The sequence below is a fragment of the Protopterus annectens genome, chromosome 7.part0 (assembly GCF_019279795.1).
Source record: "Protopterus annectens isolate FY-2018-M chromosome 7.part0, PAN1.0, whole genome shotgun sequence".
Lineage (NCBI taxonomy): Eukaryota > Metazoa > Chordata > Ceratodontiformes > Protopteridae > Protopterus > Protopterus annectens.
The window spans coordinates 252845449-252863563 of NC_056739.1; the positions used below are offsets into that span (position 1 = coordinate 252845449).

The window sequence follows — 18115 nt, forward strand, 5'->3', positions numbered from 1 at the left end:
AAATAGCTGAGAATATTTTGATGTCAACATTTATAAGCGAAATAGGTCTGTAATTATGCGGGTCTGTTTTTTCTTTGTTGTTTTTTAGTAATAGAATTGTTTTTGAATTATTCCAATGTATGTCAGTGATTCCATTTTTTATAATGAAATTAAAGACTTCTAGAAGGATAGGGGCAATTTTTGGACTAAAAGTTTTGAAAAAATTAGTAGTGAAGCCATCCGGGCCAGGAGATTTGCCTATTTTAAGTTTACTGATGGCGTTTTGAATCTCTTGAATATTAAGTGGAGCTGATAAGAAGGCTGCTTGATCAGGATTAAGAGGTGGAAAGGTGATGGAATAGAGAAATGTTTCCATATGTGGGTTAGAGGAATTGAACTTATTCTTGCTGTATATATCCGTATAAATGTCATGAAATAGCTGAATTATCTCAGAGTCTGATTTGTATATTACACCTTTGTATTGAAGGATAGAGATTGTAAGAGCGCCCTTATTGTTTTTGAGTATTCTAGAAAGGGTCCTAGAGGGGTTTTGTGCCCATTCAGAGTAAGTTGCAATTTGTTTTTGTTCCTGCAGTGAGTAGTTATGTAGATGTAGCTCGAGTAATTCTTTATGTGTTGTATTAATCAATTTCTCTAACTTAGGGTCAGGGTGAGTTTTAAGTTCTCTTTCTAAGGAAGCTAATTTAAGAACTAGATATGTTTCCTTTTCTTTATTAAGCTTGTTAAAGAAAGAGGCTTTACTGATCAGATATCCTCTTAATTCAGCCTTGCAAGCAGCCCATTGTATATCTAGCGCAATTTGAGATTTTTCAAAGTTAGCATATAATTCAGACAATGAGTTATTGATTCTAATTATAATCTCATTGTACTTTAGTAGATTATTGTTAAAGGACCAGTTCAAATGAGGAGACGTGATAGATGTGAATATAAACATAAGGGATATTTTAGCATGGTCAGATAATAGCCTAGGCTCACATCTTAAAGTGTTCTTAAACTTGGAGAAAAATTTAGAAACTAAAAAGAAATCTAAACGTGACCATGATTTATGGCAATTGGAATAAAAAGTGTATATGCTGTCCTTAGATGAGTCAGTACTGAAGACAATAGTATCCATGAGATTAAAGTCAGACATTAATTCCTCAAGAGCTATGGAAGCTTGAAAATTATATGAGGGGGAGTTACTGGTGCGATCTAATCTGGGATTTATCACTGCATTCCAATCCCCTCCAATTATAAAAAGGTGGTTTTGAAATGAGCTAAGGATGTTATAAATTTCTAAGATGAAAATATGTTGTTGAGTACATGGACTATATATGTTCAAAAATAAAACTGGTTTAGTAGAGTCAGGTAGTATAGATGTAAAATAACACCACCTGCCATTTTTGTCAGATTTGCAGTCATTTATAGCACCCTGGAATTGTTTCTTAATTATAATGGCTACTCCCTTAGAATTTGAGCTATCACCACCCGCTATTATAGTCCTAATCCATTTTCTGTTGGATATTTTTTCCCACCCCTCTTTTGGTAAGTGCGTCTCCTGTAGGAAGCAAATACTGGCTTGAGATTTGAAAATAAGGTGTAGTAGTAGATTCTTTTTTACAGCATTTTGTAGACCCTTAACGTTCCAGCAATCTAAAGACCAACTACTGAATTCCCTAAATTTAGTTGGATATAATGAGGTAATATACGAATGAGAAATTCCCTAATTTAGTTAGATATATTGAGGTAATATAAGAATGAGAAATTGTTATTATAACTGTATATAGTAAAGTTTGTTTAAGGGGAGTTACCTTTGGGCTTAAAAGAAAGAAAAGGGCACAATACATCATTGACACTGTCTTTACAAAAGGATTAGCAATGCAGGAATAGGTAGCCCACAACTTCTTCTGACTAACCCCAGTGCCTAACCACCCGTACTCCTTGTATGAAGAAGTAAATAAACACACAAACATAAACCAAAACATTTCTATACATATGTACAAATTATAACTCTTCCAATAGAGCAACAACCTAGAGTACTTGCAAAAAACACCCACTGAGCTTCCGTATTTAGATATAGTTTAAATACAGTTTAGGTATCTTGTGGCATGTTTCTATAATAAATTAGAACAGTAGACATTGTAAATGCATCTACATGCCAATTCAAAGGTATACGCTCTTGGGAGTCCAACACTAAACAAAAATTTAAAGTAGCTAGTTCACTATATGTATTTAAGTATAATTTTAAATAATGGTGCATGTAAGTTAATAAGTTTCTACTTTATTCGCATATCTTTTAACTTAACAATAATAAAGAATATAAACAACCTTTATCTGAAACACAGATTTATGTATGGTATCGTTGCACCAACCCTCCACCTGCCTATGTTAACATCAAATCACAACAGCCATTACGTAAAAAAAACGATTAATTAAGCATGTTAAACAATCCAACTAATAACCCTCTGTTTTACTATTAGGCTACGTGACACGTGAGCCCGTATGGTTACATGAGATAAAGCAAATGCCATCAGACTTTAGAGCCTTGCACTCTTAGAAAGTTTAACTTACATTCCTTGGATTTAGTAGTCACCGCTAAGACTATTCCACAGCTAGCAATGTAACCTGGTATGTACTAGTTAAGACATAATGTAGTGGTTGCCTTATGGTGCAACACTGTTTGCAACACCTCAACAGCATTAAACAACAGGCTACAGTACTCGGATATTAAAAAAAGAGAAATAGCCAATACTACTGATGAGCCATTAGAAAAAATAGCTTAACAGTATTGGCTAAGGTTAATGAGCAGGTAGTGTACAGTTAAGAGATGTGCCCTTCTGAATAGACATTTAAACAAGGCAAAATATAGGTGAGATTATTTACATAGTTTATGGTATATGACTAACATCCCTATAGCAGTTAAAGTTGCAAGAGTCAGTGTTAGACATCTAAGAAATGTCCTACTTTGAATAGATTACAGATTTAATAAACCTATTTAACAGACAGAACTTGGGTTTTTTGTACAAATCAATATGAGTTTTGATTAGTGAAGTCTGAGCAATAACTACACACATCGCTTAATTAGCGACAGTCCCCACATCAACAGAGTCCAAAGAACTGGTTGTCGGAACAAATATTAAGCAAGATATTAATCTTTTATTTCCTTAATGGGTATGTCCTTGACGTACAAGCATCTTCCAAGCATATAGGCAGTTATTTGCGTAAGGCGCATAGGCAGTTACCTGTTTCTGAACTGAAGACAGCATCTGGATGCAGCGCTTGAACGAACTTCGTATTTTGGATTACCTGTTTAGGCATGAGGAATCCAGGCTCTGCTCCTAAAAAGATTATGATCAGAGCGCGAAATACCAAAAAAAAGACAGTCGCAGTTTACCTAGAGAGTAGTGCTCTTCCTGTAGCATGGGTACTATGCGTCGTTAATAATGTCCAGAGGATATTGCATTAGTAGCAGAGTGTTCCAGCCTATTGGGACCCTCTTGGAAACAACAAGTGGAAAAAACTGTTCCTCCTGACACGAGATCGGTTCTTACATCTAAACAGGCCATTAGAATTTTTATTTAACACCAGGTAAATGCATATTTTGATAAGGAGAATTGGCATTCATATTTTGAAACGAGTTTTTGGTAAAAAACATTAAACGCAAACAGACAGCTCTGTATACTTTTTTGGTAATAGAGTCGCTGACAGTAAAATATTTTCAGGAGGCTGGGACTTTGTTAAAAGCCTTGATAAAGGCTGCTTTAGCTTCATTTTGTGTGTTAACTGAATATCTCACCTCATTATTGTAGAAGATCAGATTGTTGGGATAGCGCATTTGAAACCGGATGTTTCTTTGGACTAGATCTGCACAAAACGGGGCTAGCTTTTGTCTGTTTTCTTTAATGGTTAAGGGTAGATCTTGTGAGAAGGAGATTTTGTGATTGTTCCACATAAAAGATTTATGTTTTTTAGCTACAATTAATATTTTTTGCGTTACTTGATAGTTGAGTAACTTAACATAAACTTGACGAGGCACTGTGGTGTCCTGACGTCTACGAAGTGCACGGTGAGCTCTTTCAATGGTAATTTCAGGCTTCTCATCAACAAGTTGTAGTAATGATTCAAAGATTTGTTTTGCAGTAATAATTAAGCTTTGATTGTCATAACTCTCCGGAATGCCTCTAATCAGAATATTGTTTCTCCGACTTCTTGCCTCTAAATCTGTTATTTTCATTTGTAATTCTGCTATGACTGATGATTTAGCACCAAGATCTTCAGTGAGAGTTTGAATTTGAAGCTCATTTGACTGTGTTTTTTGTTCAAGTGTGCCCACTCTTTCAGCAATCTGTGTGACAGATTTTCCAATGGTTGAGAGCTGTTCCGAGAAGTTCTGAATAGCTGTGTGTATGGGTTGTAAGGCCTGTTTTAACTCATCCATGTGGAAGCCAGGATCTTCATTAGTGCTGGTAATATTTCTGTTAAGTTCCATCTGTTGTTTATTAGTTTTTTGCCTTTTTGAAAGATTCTCTTTTTCTGGTGAAAAAATTGCTGAAGACTTAGCTTTAGTTGTCTGTATCTCCATTGTAATAGGTTCATTTGAAGATTTTTGCTGTCTGGCCATGTGGTCTTCGGAATGCTGTAGCTGAAATTAGGCCTTCTAGATCACAGTGAGTATGAAACTTTGAGAACAGATATAAAATATGCGTTTGATTTGACCTCTTTTGATAGCTGAAGTTACTGGATGGTTTGATTTTATGGTGATGTAAAGATTTCCTTTGTTCCTATGAACGTCCCAAAGCTTTTGAGATGTATAAATCTAAGATAAAAATAGATGAAGTAGGGAGCTCAGATTAGATGCAGTTCACCAGGCGACCACCATCTTGGAATGACCGTGATCCTGTCATTCTCCATGTGCACATTTGGTGACTCTGAGAATCTCTTCACTGTATAGGGCATGATCCTGTCATTCTCCATGTGCACATTCTGGGAATCTAAGCATGTCTTCACTGTATAGGGTGTGATGCTGTTATCCTTCATGTACTTCTTCTGTGAAACTGAGTATATGTTCACTGATTAGGGTATGATCCTGTCATGCTCCATGATCCTGTCATGCTCCATCAATGCATTCTGTAAATCTGAACATCTCTTCACCATTCAGAGTGTGATCTTGACATCATCCTGTCAACTTTCATGTGCATGTTCTGTGAATCTGGGCCATAGATTTAATCATACTATTGCTGCTGAGGTAAGTTTATAAAAGGAAACATTTTGCCTGGTGGCTTTAATTTGGTTTATACAGATACAACTAGAGGAAATCAAGATTTTTTTTTCTTCCATACCATGCTAATATGAAATATACTTTTACCAAGGACAATTGTGATAAGCTCAAACTTAATATTTGGATGTCTTGGAGCCTGTCATATTTGGGTGAGAAAAATATGTAATGGGCATAGGTCAATAATACAATGAAAAATGCTTTTCCAAGGACATATGTGATAAGTTCAAAGTTAATATTTGGATGCCTTGGAGACAGTCAAATTTGTAACATATGCAATATATGTTTCTATTAAAAAATGGGTAGGCCACTAATGAGATATCCAGCAGCTCAGAACTGTAAAACATCTGAAGCAATCACATAAAACTAATGTTTTTTGAAAGGTTGGTACTCAGCCATAGTGAATCCTGGCATCAAGATTGACATTTATTTACAGACAGGCAGCACTTCAAGAAACCAAGTCACAAGTGCATTATGCATTTACTTGTAGAATGAATGAATTACTGTCTGGTGTCAGTAATAAAAAGTTTGCTAATGTTGCCTTAATTGACAAAAAAGTTGTTTCCTGAAGATTAATCCTAATGTCAGATAAAGGTTGTCTCCATAGGATTTATCAACATGCTGTGACAAATGGCTCCTTTCTATTTCACACAGACTCCTCAATCTGTATGCAGCAATAGTTGCCCTCCAGGTTATCGAAAAGCTTCCCTTCAGGGGATGCCCATCTGTTGTTATGACTGTGTTCAGTGCTCTGAAGGGGAAATTACAAATCAAACAGGTTGGTAACTGTGCTTCATTCCTGTATTATCTTTTCAACATGCATTTGGAAAGGATGAATTCAAATAGCCACTTCTCAAATCATATCTTCAGATTTTTTTGTTGCATTACCAGGCGACCACTCCTTTCAAGTCTGCACCCAAAATGTGCTGTTATCATCAAAGAGACTGATCAAGCTTTCCATGCTTTTTGTGAGGTCACAGATGAAAATATTTAATCGGGTTATTTTTATTATTTTATTTTTATTTTTATTTTATTTTACATTTGTTAACCGGGTTAGTCTGGCTGAGATTTTGGCTCATTTTCAGCAGAGACCCGGGGAGAAAAGCTTCTCAGGACTAGAAAACAATTTATTAAATTTTAGTAACATAGTAGTAACAATCAGCTATAGGATCTTACAAGCAGAGACCTGGAGAGAAAAAAAAGCTCCTCAGGCAATTCAGTTATACAGAGTATTAACAATTGGCAGACAAGTATGTGAGTTGTTACAAACAAGGCTTTAAACAATTAGCAGAAGAAAATGTGACTAGTTACAATATTATTGAAGTTACTTAGAGCAAAATGAGTTAATAGGCAGATGCTTATTTAAAGTGGGTAGGATGTAGTTGTATAGGAGTTTGGAAACAAGAAAGGAAAGTAAGAATGGCTAGTAGGAGATGTAGGGGAGGTAGAGTATAGGGGACAGACTAGACAGGTAGGTTGTTTTGAGACTATAAGAATTAAGAGTGGCTGGAGATAGAGGAAGGGAAGAGGTAGAAGAGGGAGGGGAATAGTGTTAGAGATACATTAAGAGTGAGGTGATGAAATAGGTGAAAGGATGGTGGTTTCAGGGTGGTTGGCTACAGTGGCAAAACAACTTTGTTTTTAGGTATTTTTAGGTATTTAGGTATAGGGTTATACCTAGGGCTGCTTACAATTGTACACTATTTGTCATATCTGCCTGTCCTCACAATGTCCATGTCCTTTCTGTGCTGTAACTATTTCTTCAGCAACCTGCACAGTTTGCTACCTGTATCTGTTATCCTCAGTCTTGCAAGAAACATATTGCACAGAAATGAATCAAAGGCTTTAGTGAAGTCAAGATGGCAGCATCTGACCATCTCCCTACTAAAAGATTCACCACAATTGGCTGCCATGCACGTGTTTGAGTTATGTGTGGTCTAAACAATTACATCATATAGTGACAAGTTCAAGTTTACAAGAACAGCAAACTACAATCAATATATGAATATTTAAGGTATGTAAGCAGCCGCTGTGTTGAAAATGAAATGGATTTCAAGGATGCAAAGCAGAGTGAATAATCCCTGTTACCCAAGTATTGTGAGATGCTGTTGGAGAAACAGTCATTCAAGGAATTAACTAAAACAGTGTACTATACTATGGTGTTCATAACAGAGAAGCCAGTGCTAGTTTTTTATGCCTTCCACTGTAACCTTGTACACAAGAGTTAGGCAAGCATTTCTGCTGTTGTGCTTGCAAGCACATGAAATATGCTATACAAAGAAGAAATGTTTGATAATGGCTGAGGGAAGAGTTTCTGAAGATATCTGCTAAGTGAAAGTTGCAATAACAGTTAATTAAGTAAAGAATAAGTTCAGCACCAGCTTTTATGAACCCTCAGCCATTATACAAGTAGTTATTATCAACCCTCAGCCATAAAACAGGAAGTAATCAGCAAGATAGCTCTAGAACTTTTCCAGTATTTCCTCTCTCTGGTATTTCTAAAGTAGAAGATCTGGCAGAAAAGGAAAGTAACTGGTTAAGGTAAAAAGAGTCCCCACTCAAGGAGCCGTACAGAAGAGCAGATAGAGGATTAGCTCCTGAGACACTGATGCTTTCTTAACTACAAGTGTTTATGGACAACAGATTGAGCTACATTTTATTAATGAACATGGACAAAACATGAAGGGTCTGTGTTCTACCTCAGGATCAGGACTCTCAGCGAAGCTTGTGAATGCAGGCAAACATATACTGGGCTTCCGGTTACTGGCCAAGGCTCTTGCCACCCTTATAGTGCCTTTTTTAGGTGGTGTTCCAAAGACCAAATTACTACTGTAACAGCTACAAACAAATGCAATCTAAGAGTCATGCTGCTCAATGCTAGAAGTCTAAATCTTAAAATGCACTCACTCGAAGCACTCCTTAAAATCGAGAACATCGACATTTGTGATGTAACAGAGACCTGGTTCAAGGCAGCAGAAAGCACCCCTGCACTACCAGGCTATAACTCATTCCACACTTTTCAGCCTCAGAACTTGGACCAAAGCTCCAAAAGCAATGGTGTTTCCATATTCATAAAGGATGTGCACACCTCAAGACTGGTAGCCCGACATAATGCATCTGAGATACTTCAGGTGAAGCTAACATTGGGTAAGACAGTGATTCAGGTCGTAGCCTGCTATAGGTCAACCATGTCCCAAGACTGACACTCTACATTCCTATGCACCCTGGAGAATATTAGGGTCCGACCTAACACTCTCATACTGGTCGACTTCAACTACCCCTCCATTAACTGGGAAAACTACTCATGCACCAATACACTTGCCCATTGCTTTCTGGAATTCATTAATTCCAATGCTCTGAACCAGCTCATTCTTACCCCCACTAGAGGTAGCAACGTCCTTGACCTGGTCATTACTAACATGGGCAAGCGTTGCTCTACACCAATAGTCAACTCCTCCCTGGTTAGATACGACCACAAACTAATCACCTTGGAAATCCACATTCCACCCCCCACAAAGATAACCACCATGAAAAACTTCTCCAAAGCTAACATTGGGCTCATAAAAACAGAGGTGGCTAACTTCACGACACCCATGCAAATGGAGAATAGTTGCATGACTGCTGAATCATACACTAATGCACTGTACGAACACATACACAAATGCATGGATCTCGCCATACCCAATAGAACCAAGATGCTCTCCTCAAAAGAAAGGAAGTCAATCTGGTGGTCGCCTGCCATAAACAAACTCTACAACAGGAGGAAACTGATGCAGAATAAGGCGAAGTACCAAGACTGAAAAAGCTCCCTTATCAGCATCATCAAAAGGTTGAGATCCCTCATCAAATTCTCTAAAGCTAGCTATGAAAACACAATTGCAGCAGATAGTAAAGACAACCACACGTTTTTCTATAGTTATGTAAAGAATCTCCATGGCAATACCTAGATTTGCTCTGAGCTACTGCACAATGGTATCTCCTATACCGTGCCAGCAGATATTGCCAATATACTGGCCAACAGTTTCAGTGCTAACTTTACCCCTCTCTCCCCCCCAAAGGACCAATCACAATACCCAGTAGATTGCCAGGCACCCAGTGTTACTGAATCACATGTTAAAACAGCACTGTCCAAGGCCAAGACTACAGCTTCTATGGGACCTGAGAATATCCCCAGTCTGTCTTCTACATGAACTAAAGAATGAACTGCCACCTAACTTGTGTGCCCTGTTCACTTTCAGTCTCACCTCGGGCTTTGTCCCTAGAGAATGGTGCACTGCTACACTTATACCTCTCCGCAAAGGAGGAGTGACTACAGACCCAGGGAATTATCACCCCATTAGCCTGACGAGTCTGATATACAAAGCTATGGAATGCATCATCATGGACCTAATAAACAAGGATATAGGGAATCTCCAAACTCTGGAGCCTACACAGTTTGGTTTTGTGAAGGGTATAGCATGTCTGCTCAACTTGGACGACTTTTTTGAATCAATCACCAGAGCTGTGGATGAAGGCAAGGTGGTTCATACAGCCTACCTTGATTTGGTCAAGGCCTTTAATACCATTCCCACTCAGGAATCCTAGCAAAACTCACTGAGATAAGCATTAGCCCCTATATCACTAGATGGGTTACAAACTGGCTCACAGATAGAACCCACAGTGTGAAAGTAGCTGACTCCAAGTCATACTGCTGACCAGTCATGAGTGGAGTCCAACAGGGTTCAGTCCTGGGTCCTCTCTTGTTTGGTATCTACTTCTCTGAAGTCCAGGCCAACACAAAGGGACTCTGGCTGACATAGTTCACAGACGATTGCAAGTTGGGAGCTATTATTAACTCCCCAAGTGATGTTAACATCCTACAGAAAGGCTTCAATGAAACCAATGATTGGTGTCAGAACCATGGCCTTCAGCTGAATGCCAAAAAATGTGTCATCATCCCCCTTGGGAAAAATGTGGTTCCCTTGAATTACCACATTGATGGTAGTCCACTGAACACAGAAGGCATTATAAGAGATCTGGGAACACAGGTTGACAGCAACTTGTCTTTTGACCACCACATTGCCATTGTGGTCAGAAAGTCCTTCTATGTGGCACATCTCATTACTGAGGGTTTTGCATCCAGGAAGAAAGAGGTCGTTGTCTCCCTCTACTATTCCCTCAGTAGGCCAATCATTGAGGACAATGCCCCATTTGGCATGTACCTCAGTAAACATCTGCAACAACTGGAGAGGCTGCAAAAGTACCTCACAAAGAGGATTTTAGGCCTTAAACACTTGTCCTATATGGACAGATTCAAAAAACTCCAACTATTCTCTGTCTCGTATACCCTACTTATAGGTAATCTCTGCTTGACTTACAAAGCCATGTCTGATCCAGCTCTGTTATTAATGCTACATCTAAAGAAATCTCAATCCTTCTGCATCACATACTCCAGAGACCTTAACCTCATTACCACAATCAACATGCTGGAGGGACAGGTTCATACCCCAGAGACTGCCCTTGCTATGGAATAGACTTCCCATACATGTCAGGCAGAGCACCTCACTGGTCCTCTTCAAGAGAAATCTTGACGAGTGGATGGGAAATAGAAAATTCACCCCGGAGATCACTCCAGTGGCACTACTCGACAGAGGTACTAGGAACTAAGGTCAGGTGACACGATGCCAGGGTAAACCTATGGCTATGCTTGTAAAGGCTCCAGGGCCATCAGCCTAGTACACACCTATGAACCTAAGTAATAGTCTTGTCCATTGTTTATGCCTTAATGTCACAGAGGTATGAAGTGGCCTAAGAAGCCATGCTAAATAATCATGTGATATGAACAAAATGATGGGGCTGGTCCTTAAGCCAAAATAAGACCATATGAATTTTGAGAAACCATCAGATAAGGCTGTGAGACAGCTGTTCCCTAGTACTGAATTGAAAGGATGCCTTCTTCATGGTGCAAAAATTGTATAATCTGATCACTGAGTTGTAGCAGATTTCCAGCTCTGGAAAAAAGTTAAGAAATGCTAGATTAGAAAGTAATCAGTGAAAAAAATTCAGGAGAAACCCTTAGTGGAATAATGTTTCGAATCCTCAGATTATTCCCTAACATTTTCAGTAGTGATGGCAAAAAACTTCCAAAATGATACTTAGAAAAGACAATGAAATAGTTATTCATGTCTGGATGACTGAAGACTCTATTTTGAGTGCAGAGAATGTTTGCCCTGTAAGTGTGTTACTTCATATCTGAAGTTGTACCACTGTACCACAGGTTTCTCGTGGAAATTGTTTATATAACAATTGTAGAGACGGATTCAATCTAAAGACAAGCTAAAGGAGTATGACTTTTAATCTATCCTTTCATCTACCAAATTACCATGGAGTATCCAGCTGTTGATGAAATATGAGAGCCTTCTTAAACTTTAAGTGCAAATTTCCAGATAGGACTCACTACTTGCTTAAATGGATAGTGGAAAATGACATAGATGACCCTGAAGAAAAATCCAGAACTGACAAATTGTAATTATTTCCACTAAGATTTTTGTGCACTTACTTGAGCTTGTTACAGAGTCTCACACTTAATCTGAGTGCCACTGAAGCCTGGAATCAGCAGAGGCACATATTCATTCCAGAATTGTGTAGGGAGGTACAAGCAGAACAGGGATACAATTGCAACATACACAAAACTATCTAGAGGCATCTGGTCAGGTGAACATGATACAGGCCTACAAGGAGTGACATTGAACTGGTTCAAGACTGTCATCAGAAACAGCACTACAGCATATAAGATTATCACCATGTCGTAACTCACTACAGTTTGTTTTAAATAAAATCTTTTCTTGAATATGTCTTCAGCATTCTCCCAATATCCACACATGTACACAAACACATGCATGTATAAATACACAGTAACATGGAGCTACTTCACTATACTGACGCCAGAGTTAGTGACTAATACCAGTCTTACCTACAACACAGTCCTGCTTTCCCACATGGTTATTGCAGTTATGAGTGGGCCTGATACAAGAGTAAAACATTTCACTCAGGGCTGTTTCCCATTTCAATCAGCAATGTGGAAAGCAAGCTCAAACCTCCAATGTCATGACAATTTGCAGATTTTCTCCAAGTTGTTCTAAAAACACTATTACTATATTTAGAGGTTAGGGCATGCGGCAGAGCTCCTGGTGTTGGAAGATGCAGGTGAGTTTCAGCCCCCCCATACAATTCATTTGCTATCACTTTATACCCATTCAACAAAGTTACAGTGCCCCCCCCCCCCAGAGTCACATAGGTTGGCTCACATTAGGCAGGAGAATGGTATAAGATGCACTCACTCTAGGGAACTCAAACAAGTATGTGACATCAACAGGACTTGCTGGAGAGATAGCTATGTCTCTCAGAGGCTACATCTCCTCTGGAACAAACTTCCAATTCAGGTAAAGCAGAGCCCCTCACTGACCCTATTTAAGTATAATTTGGATGACTGGATGGGAAACCACAAATTTAACCCTGGAGTCTCACCTGCATCACTCTTGAACAGGTGCAGTAGTTGTTGACTTAGTTCCAATTAGTACATTGATACTTTTGGGAACAGGGGTTGTACTTGGCTAGGCTTGTAAGATCCCTAGGGCCATTAGCCTAATAACCTCCTGTGATCCTAGGATCCTATGAGAAGATAAAGGCTACTTTGATATATGAAAACTGACCCAGATTAACACATTCACAAATGCACCTAAACCACAGCATCAGTGAAAATAAATTCCTGTTGTTACCGACTTAGTAAATAAGGTGTTAACCTATGTAAAAAAAATATGTAATAATCATTCCTTTAGCTTCCATCACATAACTTATGCTGATACTGGACTGGATATGTCACACAACCTCATCTCTAGTGACAATGTAAAAATATGTACCCTGGTGCTCGAATACCTCATGACATGCATATACTGACCCTAACTGCCCAATGAGTGCCTTGAGGTGTAAGAATCAAAAAACACTTACAGTGTGACTTGCCTGATTGCATCCTGAGTACAACAAAATTCTCATACCTTCCAAATGCACAGTACTCTAGTACTGACACATCTCTTCACTTAGGTTTTGTCCAGGTGTTCTGGTTTCCTCCCACCTTTCAAAGACATGCAGAAGGCAGATTAGTGAATTAAAATTGTCCCTTAGATTTGCATGATGTGTGTGTGTGTGTGTGTGTGTGTGTGTGTGTGTGTGATATGAAACAAAGACCTGACAATCTACGTTCATTCCTTCCTTGCCTACTAAGCTCTGTCAATATTGGCTGCTGTTTGTGAGAATTGCAATAGGAGTCAGGTGTGTCTCATAAGCAATGATGAATGGATACAACAGGAAATCACATGAAACAGTACATCTGAGAAATTATTTCCAAAGAGAAACATTGGTTGTCAGGCTTGTTCACCTGTGCATAAAACCATGTGTGCCTTTCTGTGAAAAACATGAGACATAATAATAAGATGTTGATCATATGAGTAGCATTCTTTATGTTCAAGTAAACTGTGGTAACCAGAAATACATTGACTGAGCTTTACACAAATGAATGTGCTGATTGCTCCAGGGAATCTATTTTTACAGAGTACTGTAACATAATTTGACAGGATCTGCCTGCACTAATTCATGCCAGAATTTATTAAGTAGCCCATCGTTTTCTAGGAATCTTGTAATCATTAACATTATGACCACATTAACTAATTTTACATAAAAGTGAAGTAAAACTCACTGGCTATACTTCACTGGGCTACTCCTTAGGCTACTGAAAGGGCAAAGAACTGCTTCTTTGCAGGTCTTCAGAACCATCGCTACCCTGAGGAATTTGTTTAAGAACTGTGCCGGGGGTCTTAGAGTTCCACTCTATAACTGAAAAGTTGTCTATTATTTTAGTTCGGGACTTCTTGTGGTAATAAGGACATCATGAATAAGTGAAAAAACTTACAATGTGCTGTTCTATAGGCCATTTTTGGCCAGTATAAGGATTTATATTAATTTTAATTTATTTTATTGGTATAACTTACTTTCTTTTGGTTTATGAGTTCTAATCATATCTCTCAACTTTTAAAAATGACAGCAGAAGACAAGAAACATCTGCAGAGGCCTGGGGAGAAAAGCTCCAACATATTATACAATTTTCATTATAAATTAGCATTAAACAGCAATGTTACAGGATTATTACAAGGCATTAAGTAGCAATACAATGTTATACAGTGTCAATAATCAGGAGTACAGCATAACTATTTCAAGATGTATAAAAAGAATTATGTCATTAAGATGAGTATAGTTTTGGGGTAAGTGGTTACAAAAACACAGTTTTATCATTATGTAGTTGCATGAAGGCAAGATAATTACAATAGAATGTTTCTCTGAGGCAATTTGCTTAATAGATTTTAGGAGACAGTAGAAAGAGTAGTCAAGGAAGATTAGAGAGAGCTAGAGAGAAGAGTGAGTTAAGGGCAGAAAGTAGATTAAGGTGTGAGAAGGAGGGGATGTTAAGGAGGGAGAGTGCAGTGGCAGGGCCAATGACTTTTAAAGTGATCTTTGGTGGCTGTCTTAAAATGTTTATGATGTGTAAAGGTCCTGATTTCTAGTGGAAGCCTATTCCAGGCAATAGTGGGGTGATAGCTGTACATTTTGTGTCCAAATTTAGACTTGGGTTTGTAGATTTGTAGTAGATCTTGATTAGAGCTTCAGACAGGTCTGGAGGGAGAATAAAGGGAGATGAGAGGGGATAGTGCTGGGTAGTAGAAAGGCTGATATAGGATAGAATGGGTGATCTGTAGCGGACAGAGAAGAAGCTGGGGGGGGGGGAATTCAAGCCAGTTTAGGTGTTTTTGAGAGAGACAGTAATGGGCTTTGTAGGTTTGTTGGGCAGCAAATCTAACTACCTTGTTGTAGGTAGATTTGAGTTTGGTCAGGAGTGCTGAGTTAAGATTTGTGAGAATTTGAGAGTTGTACATTAGGCTGGGTAGAAGGTAGGCAAGAGAGAGAGAACTCTTGGCTTCAGAGGTAAGGAATTTCTTGTTACAGTAAAGGAGTCCTAGTTTTGAATGAGTCTTTTTGATACAGTTATTAACATGCAAGTCAAATTTAAGCTAATCGTTGATGGTTACACCTAAGAGCTTAATACTGGATTCTACCTGAATGGGAGTGTTATTAAGGGACTGTATGAAGAAGAAGGGTTTAATATTGTTGACCTTTTTAATTAGGAAGAGTAACAGCTTTGTTTTTTTAGGGTTAAGGATGAACTGGTTGTTGGAGAGCCATGTTTCAACTAAGTTAAAAGATGCCTGAGTAGCTGATAAGAGCTTAGAAGGAGAGTTGGCTGTGGTGATGGCTGTAGAGTCATCTGCATATTGCACTAATGATGACTGAGGACAGGCGGTATAGAGCTGATTAGTAAAGATATTAAAAAGTAAAGGCCCTAGGATAGACCCTTGAGGTGCACTCATTTTGACAGGGAGAGGAGGGGAGAGTGCAGAGTGCCATCTCACTGATTGAGATATATCAGTGAGATAACTGGTGAACCATGCAACAGTATCAGAGGAGAAGTTGAGGTTATACAGTTTGTGCAGCAGAAGAGAGAGTGATACAGTGTTGAAAGCTTTTGAAAGGTCCAAGAATAGGCAAGAAATAAATTTATGGTCGTCCATGGCTATAGAGACAGTGTTGAGGAAGGATAATAGAGCTGTAGTGGTGCTATGTTTGGGTCTGAAGCCATGTTAAGTGGGTGTAAGCAGATTCTCCTATATTAGATACTGCATAATTTGTTTATGAATAATTTTTTCTAGTACTTTAGCCAGAGGGGAGAGGATAGCGATAGGTCTAAAGCTGGAGATATCAGAGGAGTTATCTCCTTTGTGTATAGGTAGAGTGTAGCATTGTTTCCAGATGGAAGGGACTTTAGATTTAGAGATAGAGTGATTAATTAGGATAGATATAGGGAGAGCAAGAGAGTCAGCTGCTAGTAGAAGAAAAGTGGAAGGAATATTGTCAGCTGATGCTGAGCATGGTTTTAATTTAGAGAGTAGAGTTTTGATGTAGCTAGTAGGTACAGGTTTGAGGGAGAAGGTATTTGAGGAGATAGTATTAGGAGTAGGTTCAGAAAAGTTGGAGATGTTCAAAGTAGAGGAGTTTGGGTTAGGGTTCAGTAGCTTAGATAATGAATTGATAAAATAGGTATTGAAGATAGTGGCAATTTTTTCAGATGTCTTGTCTGGGCATGGCTTGGGGGAGCTAAGATTACTGGGATGTAATATTTCTTTAATAGAGTTCCAGAATGTTTTAGAATTCGATTTTAGGGCTGTGGGAGGTTTGTTACATAAGTCCTTTTTATCTTTGTTTATGTGTTTTTTTTTGTATATGAAAGGGTATACCAAATCTCAGCAAAAACTCCGGTTCCACCAATTAGCGCTGAAGTCACCAGCAACCACGAAAAGTAGAAATATATCCGTTTATTGTATCCACATAACGCCAAAAAAACACACGGACTATAACGACATAAAAAAAAAGCAAAAAACTGACAGTACACCGCGACAAACAGAATAACAAATACATGAAGCAACGCCAAATGAACCCAACAGTTTAGCGCTTTCAACCAGTGTTTCTGGTCTTCATCAGAACTGTTGTAAGTTAACTTGCATTAGGTTTAAATAAATTCTTTGGCGCCAAAAAGTTCTTAAAGATGCAGTGTGACAACTAATTTCATATAAATGTGTATACATCAATAAACAATTCAATTCCCCCAAAATCTGCAAATTACCTCCATTAGTATATATAAACAGTCCATATGCATAAGAAAATAAAAATGAAAATTTGTTAAAATGCTTTAAAAATACTTTAAAAATACTTTAAAAATCATTGATTCTGTTTATGTTGTAATAGCAAAATTCTGATACCTACACTATAATAACCACGTACCAAAAGTTATTAACAAAGCGTAAATGGTGGTTATCAAAAAGTCTTCTCGTGCTGGCGCAAGTGATGTGTAAATAAGCAGAAAATAGTATACTAACGAATTCTTCACAACACTACAATTGCTGTTTGTATGCTTATAGTTGTTTAAGGATAAACGCGACACTGAATTGGTGCCACAACTTAGTAACTTTTTAGACACTATTGTTTTATGTAATGTAACCAGTATATGCTGTATGAACGATTGAAACATTTTACTGTAGATAATAATAATATTAAGTAAATAGAAATAGTTACCAATAATATCATTTGAAATTTTAATCATTGTGTTATATAAATAAGTGTTATTGTGTAGAGGTTCAAACAAAAACTACCTATGTATGTATAAATGTAAATATATGTGTACATATAAAATGTGGTATAAATATGCATATATTAGTTTAATAATAATAAAAATCAAAATCAAAGTGTGAGAGTGGATAATTACTTCAAATATATACAATAATTATTGTTTCATAAGATGTTGTTAAAAATTTGTTAAAAATATTAAGAATGTTAAGATTTGTTAAAAAGTTAAGCGAATGTAAATACATAAATACGTAACTTGTACATGATAGTGTTAAAAAATATATTAAATACATAGTTGCTGACTTTTTAATCCTTGTAAAAATATATATGTAAACAATATAAGAATAAATATACTTGTTAGTAAATTAATTAAACATACACAATCAATTAAATAAATCAAAAGGAAACCTTATATAGTTTATATGTTAGTGTAGCAAAAGTATATTACAAATTAATATTAGGATTTATTATTTTAATATTCAGTTGCATATAATTTGATGTTAATCATATCTGTTACTACGATAACTTTCATCTTGCAAAATATCTCTGTGGTTTCACACCAGTATTCAAAATAAAAGTGATTTTGTAGATATAAAT

The 18115-nt window shown here is 37.5% G+C and overlaps 1 protein-coding gene across 1 annotated transcript in view; it reads left to right on the plus strand.

The window, feature by feature from the left end:
• The first annotated feature begins 5884 nt into the window (after positions 1–5884).
• Positions 5885–18115, plus strand: part of LOC122805944 (vomeronasal type-2 receptor 26-like) — a 106064-nt gene continuing 93833 nt past the window's right edge. The window contains exon 1 of the mRNA XM_044076189.1: positions 5885–6032. Within this exon, the coding sequence (XP_043932124.1) occupies positions 5885–6032 (148 nt within the window). The remainder of the gene's footprint in view (positions 6033–18115) is intronic.